The following is an 8,229-nucleotide window of genomic DNA, read 5'->3' as shown; positions in this document are numbered from 1 at the left end:
CCTCTCTCTCGCCCTCTCGCTCCCTCTCTCGCCCTCTCGTTCCCCCTCTCGCTCCCTCTCGTGCTCCCTCTCTCGCTCGCTGCCTCGCTCCCTCTCGCTCCCTCCCTCTCTCGCCTTCTCGCTCCCTTTCACGCCCTCTCGCTCTCTCTCTCGCCCCCTCGCTCTCTCTCTCGCCCCCTCTCGCCCTCTCTCGCACCCTCTCGCTCCCTCCCTCCCTCTCGCTCCCTCCCTCCCTCCCTCTCGCTCCCTCCCTCCCTCTCGCTCCCTCCCTCCCTCTCGCTCCCTCCCTCCCTCCCTCTCGCTCCCTCCCTCCCTCCCTCTCGCTCCCTCCCTCTCGCTCCCTCCCTCCCTCTCGCTCCCTCTCTCGCTCCCTCTCTCGCTCCCTCTCTCGCTCCCTCTCTCGCTCCCTCTCTCGCTCCCTCTCTCGCTCCCTCTCTCGCTCCCTCTCTCGCTCCCTCTCTCGCTCCCTCTCTCGCTCCCTCTCTCGCTCCCTCTCTCGCTGCCTCGCTCGCTCGCTCCCTCCCTCTCTCGCCCTCCCGCTCTCTCTCTCGCACCCTCTCTCCCTCTCTCGCTCCCTCTCTCGCACCCTCTCGCGCCCTCTGGTTCCCCCTCTCTCTCGCCCTCTGGTTCCCCTCTCTCTCGCCCTCTCGCTCCCCCTCTCTCTCGCCCTCTGGTTCCCCCTCTCTCTCGCCCTCTGGTTCCCCTCTCTCTCGCCCTCTGGTTCCCCCTCTCTCTCGCCCTCTGGTTCCCCCTCTCTCTCGCCCTCTGGTTCCCCCTCTCTCTCGCCCTCTGGTTCCCCCTCTCTCTCGCCCTCTGGTTCCCCCTCTCTCTCGCCCTCTGGTTCCCCCTCTCTCTCGCCCTCTGGTTCCCCCTCTCTCTCGCCCTCTGCCACCGTGTGTAACAGCTCCCTCTGTGATTCAGGTACGTGGGCGAGATCATTTCAGATGCAGAGGCCGATGTACGTGAAGATGACTCCTACCTGTTCGACCTGGATAACAAGGTAACGAGGCTGTTTCGGAGAGAGCTGACTGGCGTGGGGAGAGCTTGGAGTGGTGGGTTGCAGGGGAGAGGTGGGGGTGGGGGCTGGGGAGAGAGCTGGCGGGGTGGGGGGAGAACTGGAGTGGGGGGGTTGGGAAGAGTTGGGCGGGGGTCGGGGGGAGAGTGGAGGGGGTGAGGGGCATACGGAATACTTGCCTTTATTAGCCGAGGCATGGAATACAAGAGCAGGGTGGGTTATGCTTGAACTGTAAAAAACACTGGGTTAGGCCACAGCTGGAGTATTGCGTGCAGTTCTGGTCACCACATTACAGGAAGGATGTGATTGCACTGGAGAGGGTACAGAGGAGATTTACGAGGATGTTGCCTGGACTGGAGAATTTTAGCTATGAGGAAAGATTGGATAGACTGGGGTTGTTTTCCTTGGAACAGAGGAGGCTGAGGGGAGACCTGATTGAGGTGTATAAAATTATGAGGGGCCTGGATAGAGTGGATAGGAAGGACCTGTTTCCCTTAGCAGAGAGGTCAACAACCAGGGGGCATAGATTTAAAGTAATTGGGGGGAGGTTGAGAGGGGATTTGAGGGGAAATGTCTTCACCCAGAGGGTGGTGGGGGTCTGGAACTCACGGCCTGAAAGGGTGGTAGAGGCAGAAACCCTCATCACATTTAAAAAGTACCTGGATGTGCACCTGAAGTGCTGTAACCCACAGGGCTACGGACCGAGAGCGGGAAAGTGGGATTAGGCCGGGTAGCTCTTGGTCGGCCGGCGTGGACATGATGGGCCGAAATGGTCTCCTTCCGTGCTGTAAATCTCTACGATTCTGTGGATTTCAGGTTAATCTCACTGCCGGACAAAATTCACAGAGAGCATTTATGAACAATTGTGTGTGCAAAACTTTTTGCTTTAAACACTTTTCTTTATTCGTTATAAAAGTACTGTGGGGTGCGGGGAGATGGGATATTTGATCGGGGGCGGGACCGACAGGAATATGGTCAGCCAGTGCGCCCTGCGAGATACTGCCGTTAACTGCGTCACTGTGTTCTTGTGTTCCAGGACGGGGAGGTGTACTGCATCGACGCCCGTTACTATGGCAATGTGAGCCGCTTCATCAATCACCTGTGCGACCCGAACATCATCCCTGTCCGCGTCTTCATGCTGCACCAGGACCTGCGTTTTCCTCGCATCGCCTTCTTCAGCAGCCGGGACATCAAGACAGGCGAGGAGCTCGGGTGGGTGTTCCACAGGGCAGGCCGTGGAGAGATGGGATCCACCTCTGGGGCCAGGCCACAACCACAGGCCAGCCGTCAGTCCAAGATCGGCACCAATTAATCCAACAGTGAATTCAGGAGAGAGGGGGAGACAGAGAGAGGGGGAGACAGGGAGACAGAGAGAGGGGGAGACAGGGAGACAGAGAGAGGGGGAGACAGGGAGACAGAGAGAGGGGGAGACAGGGAGACAGAGAGAGGGGGAGACAGGGAGACAGAGAGAGGGGGAGACAGGGAGACAGAGAGAGGGGGAGACAGGGAGACAGAGAGAGGGGGAGACAGGGAGACAGAGAGAGGGGGAGACAGGGAGACAGAGAGAGGGGGAGACAGGGAGACAGAGAGAGGGGGAGACAGGGAGACAGAGAGAGGGGGAGACAGGGAGACAGAGAGAGGGGGAGACAGGGAGACAGAGAGAGGGGGAGACAGGGAGACAGAGAGAGGGGGAGACAGGGAGACAGAGAGAGGGGGAGACAGGGAGACAGAGAGAGGGGGAGACAGGGAGACAGAGAGAGGGGGAGACAGGGAGACAGAGAGAGGGAGAGGGGGGCGAGCGAGAGAGAGGGGGGGCGAGCGAGAGAGAGGGGGGGCGAGCGAGAGAGAGGGGGGGCGAGCGAGAGAGGGGGGGCGAGCGAGAGGGGGGGGGCGAGCGAGAGAGGGGGGGGGCGAGCGAGAGAGAGGGGGCGAGCGAGAGGGGGGGGCGAGCGAGAGAGAGGGGGGGCGAGCGAGAGAGGGGGGGCGAGCGAGAGACAGAGAGAGGGGGAGAGCGCGAGACAGAGAGACAGAGCAAGAGAGGGGGAGAGCAAGAGAGACCGAGACTGAGCGCGAGAGAGAGACAGACTGAGCGCGAGAGACAGCGAGAGTGGTGAGAGTGTGGAACTTGCTACCACAGGGAGTGGGTGAGGCGAATAACACAGATACATTTAAGGGGAAGTTAGATAAACACATGAGTGAGAAAGGAGTAGAAGAATATGCTGATGGGGTGAGAGGGGGCACGGACCAGTGAGGCTGAGCGGGCTGGAGATACTCTGGCCTTGTGCGTGTGTCGGGACTTGCGGCGGGCCGGGAGCTGGAGAAAAACGGCGTGAGCTTGCTGCTTTACCTCCCATTGAGTCTATTCAATCGCTGCCAATGGCCTGCGATCGTTTTATTTAGTTGCATCTATTTTCCCTTTCCCACTCCTCCACGGCACGTCACCCGGAATGTGCGGGATTGTGACCACTACTGCCACCCCCAATGCCCATCAGCCCCCTCCTCAAGACACGGATCGATAAACCTGGGGGCACTAAGGGAATCGAGGGATACAGGGACAGTGCAGGAAAGTGGAGTTGAGGTCGAAGATCAGCCGTGATCTCATTGAATGGTGGAGCAGGCTCGAGGGGCTGTAAGGCCCCCTCCTGTAACCTGATGTGCCTTTGCAGTTCACCCAAGTTCACGTTAAGAGCCACGAGATTCTCTCTTAGGCGGTCCCTCGAACGAGGATCACTTGCTTTCACACCAAAAGGGGTGCATTCACAGATGTTCCAATGGAGGGCCCGATATTCCAGGCCTGAACTCCAATTGAAGGGTGGAAGATGCCTGAGCCTGGATTGTTTTAACGTGTGGTGACCGTCACACATCAGCCACCACACGGGGCTTGACAGAGCTCGGCCTTTATCCAGTGGCAAGGGTTAACCAGGACGGCTGGAGACCTGCTCTGCTGCACGGACCCAGTGCGCTCACATATCGCAGTGTGGGCTGGGCCCGTGCTGCCCCTGGGCCCTCGGCTCTTCTGGGGCCAGCGGCAGGTCGGGGCCACAAAAGGCAAGCGGCCCCTGGTCTGCGTGGCGACCGATCGCTGCCGGGAGCAACGCGAGCTGGTTCACGAGGGCAACGGCAGAGAAGAGGGTGTCTGGATTGGACGTCAGCAAGGTCCAGGTCGGTGATTGGAGCGTGGGCAGACACAGCAGGAGCAGCGAGGTCGGGGCGAAGGAGCGGCGAGAGATCGGGGCACCACACTGAACGCTTAATGATGGTGAAAGGGAAATGACTGGTTTGGACTGAGAAATATACAGAGAGCCGACGAGATTCTAACAACTTGGGCTGAAGCATTTTTTTTTAAGAAAATCCTTCTCTATTTTTCAGCTTTGAAACGGTCTCTAACTTGTCAGACCGCTTGTCCGACATCCAGTCCTGGATGAGCAGAAATTTTCTCCAATTGAATATTGGGAAGACCGAAGCCATTTTGTTTTCGGTCCCCGCCACAAACTGCGTTCCCTCGACACTGACTCCATCCCTCTCCCCAACCTCTGTCTGAGGATGAACCAGACAGACGCGACCTCGGTGTTGTATTTGACCCTGAAATGATCTTCCGGCCGCACACCCTCAGCATAACTAAAACCGCCTGTTTCCACCTCTGTAACATCGCCCGTCTCCGCCCCCTGCCTCAGCTCATCCGCTGCTGAAACCCTCATCCGTGCCTTTGCTCCCGCTAGACTTGACTATTCCAATGCACTCCTGGCTGGCCTCCCACATTCTACCCTCGGTAAAGCAGAGGTGATCCAAAACGCGACACCCCCGTGTCACACTGAGTCCCGCTCACCCATCACCCCCTGTGCTCACTGCCCCGTGACCTAACTCGCACCGAGTCCCGCTCACCCATCACCCCCTGTGCTCACTGCCCCGTGACCTAACTCGCACCGAGTCCCGCTCACCCATCACCCCCTGTGCTCGCCGACCTCCATTGGCTCCCGGTTAAACAACGCCTCGATTTCAAAATACTCATCCTTGTTTACAAATCCCTCCATGGCCCCTCACCCCTCCCTATCTCTGTAATCTCCTCCAGCCCCACAACCCCCCCGAGATGTCTGCGCTCCTCTAATTCTGTCCTCCTGACCATCCCTGATTATAATCGCTCCACCATCAGTGGCCGTGCCTTCAGCTGCCTGGGCCCCAAGCTCTGGAACTCCCTCCCTAAACCTCTCCGCTTCTCTACATAAGAACATAAGAAATAGGAGCAGGAGTCGGCCATGCGGCCCCTCGAGCCTGCTCCGCCATTTAATACGATCATGGCTGATCCGATCATGGACTCAGCTCCACTTCCCTGCCCGCTCCCCATAACCCCTTATTCCCTTATCGGTTAAGAAACTGTCTATTTCTGTCTTAAATTTATTCAATGTCCCAGCTTCCACAGCTCTCTGAGGCAGCGAATTCCACAGATTTACAACCCTCCTCATCTCAGTTTTAAATGGGCGGCCCCTTATTCTAAGATTATGCCCCCTAGTTCTAGTCTCCCCCGTCAGTGGAAACATCCTCTCTGCATCCACCTTGTCAAGCCCCCCCATAATCTGATACGTTTCGATAAGATCACCTCTCATTCTTCTGAACTCCAATGAGTAGAGGCCCAACCTTCTCAACCTTTACTCATAAGTCAACCCCCTCATCCCCGGAATCAACCGAGTGAACCTTCTCTGAACTGCCTCCAAAGCAAGTATATCCTTTCGTAAATATGGAAACCAAAACTGCACGCAGTACTCCAGGTGTGGCCTCACCAATACCACCACAACCACCACAACCTCTGCTCCTTCAAGACACTCCTTAAAACCTCCCTCTGTAACCAAGCTTATGGTCACTTGCGCTAACTTCCACTTATGGGGCTCTGTGTCAAATGTTTTATCGCCTGACCATCCTGTGAAGTGCCTTGCGATGTTTGTTAAAGGTGCTATACAAATTGTTGTAACATTAAAAAAAAAAGTCCTCCTTCTCTTCTTTTTTCAGCTTTGATTACGGCGACCGATTCTGGGACATCAAGTGCAAATACTTCACGTGCCAGTGTGGCTCGGAGAAATGCAAGCATTCAGCGGAAGCCATCGCCCTGGAGCAAAGCCGGCTGGCCAGGCTTGAGGCCTACCACGACACCGTGCCTGAAAGCAGCCTGACTCTCATCGGGCCCTCGTGAGAATGTCTCAACCCACGGATTTCTCCCTACACCACCACAACCACCACCACTCTCTCTGTCTCTACATCAGAAACAGGAGCAGGAGCAGGCCATTCAGCCCCTCAAGCCTGCTCCGCCACTTAATATGATCCTGGCTGATCCGATCATGGACTCGGGTCCGCTTCCCTGCCCCTTTATCGGTTAAGAAGCTGTCTCTCTCTGTCCTAATTTTAATTATTTCAGTCAGAACTCTATAGCCTTGAGATAACAATCACCGCGCCCCCCTCCCACTCCTCCCCCAAAACCATTTCTGCTGACCTCCCCCCAGCTGCAAATCTTTGTGGGGGGAAAAAGTCTGTAGTTTTTTTTCATTTTCCTCATGGTTGAGAATTTGTCGTCCAGCCAAAGTGTTTTGTTCGAAGATATTCGGCAGAATTGCCCAAGGATGCAAGCGAGATTCCTATCGAAGACATGTGCTCTGTTGGAGGTTTTAGATATACGGTCCGCCTCTCTTACATAGGAAATAGCAGCAAAAGTGGGCCATGTGGCCCTCCCCCCGAGCCTGCTCCGCCATTCGGTGAGATCGGGGCTGATCCGGTGTGTGTTTTGGTGCCCTGGTGAAGTATGCAAGGAATGAGCTGCCCGGGTCTCTCTCTCTCTCTCCTCTCTCTGTCGTGTTGCTCGTAAGGACGAGGTATAGTCATAGGATTATTTTCTCTTTTGCCCCTAAACTGTGAATTTAATTTTTTTATTGTTGTTAATAATCAAAAGAAAGGGGAGAGTGGGGTGTGGGGTCGAGACACGTATTGAAAGTCAGACTGCGTTTACAGGGCTGGTCTGAGGAGGGGGTTGTTGTGGGGGGTGGAGGGGGGGAGGATGGGAGTGTCGGTCGATCGGTCACGGAGTATTGTCGGGGATGGGGAATGTTGCGGGAGGGTCTGTCCGTCACTGAGGGGTGGTCAGAGGAAGGGGGATAAGAACATCAGAAATAGGAGCAGGAGTAGGCCATATGGCCCCTCGAGCCTGCTCCGCCATTTAATACGATCATGGCTGATCCGATCATGGACTCAGCTCCACTTCCCCGCCCGCTCCCCATAACCCCTTATTCCCGTATCATTTAAGAAACTGTCTATTTCTATCTTAAATGTATTCAATGACCCGGCTTCCACAGCTCTCTGGGGCAGCGAATTCCACAGATTTACAACCCTCTGAGAGAAGAAATTTCTCCTCATCTCAGTTTTAAAAGGGCGGCCCCTTATTCTAAGATCATGCCCCCTAGTTCTAGTCTCCCCCATCAGTGGAAACATCCTCTCTGCATCCACCTTGTCAAGCCCCCCCCCCTCATTATCCTATACGTTTCAATAAGGTCACCTCTCATTCTTCTGAATTCCAATGAGTAGAGGCCCAACCTCCTCAACCTTTCCTCATAAGTCAACCCCCTCATCTCCGGAATCAACCGAGTGAACCTTCTCTGAACTGCCTCCAAAGCAAGTATATCCTTTCGTAAATATGGAAACCAAAACTGCACGCAGTATTCCAGGTGTGGCCTCACCAATACCCTGTATAACTGGAGCAAGACTTCCCTGCTTTTATACTCCATCCCCGGATCCAGATGATGGGGGGAGGGGGGAGTGTCGTCAGAGGGTCGAGATACGTATTGAAAGTCAGACTGTGTTTCCAGGGGTGTTGGGGGTCCGGCACTCAGTGCGATTCTCAGTTAAAGTGTCTCCTCGTTGTACGGTGGGTCCAATTAGAGTTTGGGCGAGTGTCGAGCCTCGAGAAAACTGAACGTTCCCGGGGGAGGGGGGACGCACTCCCCCAACTATTATTGCCACAATACTGCGCACACCGCGATTTAATTCTCCCCCCCCCCCCCCCCCCCCACCCCCTCCCTGACTCGGTGTCAATATAGCGCATTGTCGAGGACGCTCAAACCCAGCCACGCACTCCGCCCTGGGAGTGGGATTCTCCGAGCAGTCCCACCCTCCCCTCCTCTGTTCCCCAGCGGGGGTCTGTCCTGACTCCCGAGGGTATGATCGGGTCCCGAGCCAGA

The 8,229-nt window shown here is 56.1% G+C and overlaps 1 protein-coding gene across 1 annotated transcript in view; it reads left to right on the top strand.

Moving 5' to 3' along the window:
* LOC139229626 (histone-lysine N-methyltransferase EHMT2-like) overlaps window positions 1-7,003 on the top strand; it is a 151,925-nt gene extending 144,922 nt beyond the window's left edge. Inside the window, 3 exon segments of the mRNA XM_070861136.1 lie at window positions 922-1,000; window positions 2,052-2,227; window positions 6,017-7,003. Coding sequence (XP_070717237.1) covers window positions 922-1,000; window positions 2,052-2,227; window positions 6,017-6,197 — 436 coding nt within the window. The 3' untranslated portion in view covers window positions 6,198-7,003.
* Window positions 7,004-8,229: the final 1,226 nt, after the last annotated feature.

Source organism: Pristiophorus japonicus, chromosome 19, assembly GCF_044704955.1.
Source record: "Pristiophorus japonicus isolate sPriJap1 chromosome 19, sPriJap1.hap1, whole genome shotgun sequence".
NCBI lineage: Eukaryota > Metazoa > Chordata > Chondrichthyes > Pristiophoridae > Pristiophorus > Pristiophorus japonicus.
The sequence above is the reverse complement of the archived record's forward strand: the minus strand, read 5'-3'. Positions and strand labels throughout refer to the sequence as shown.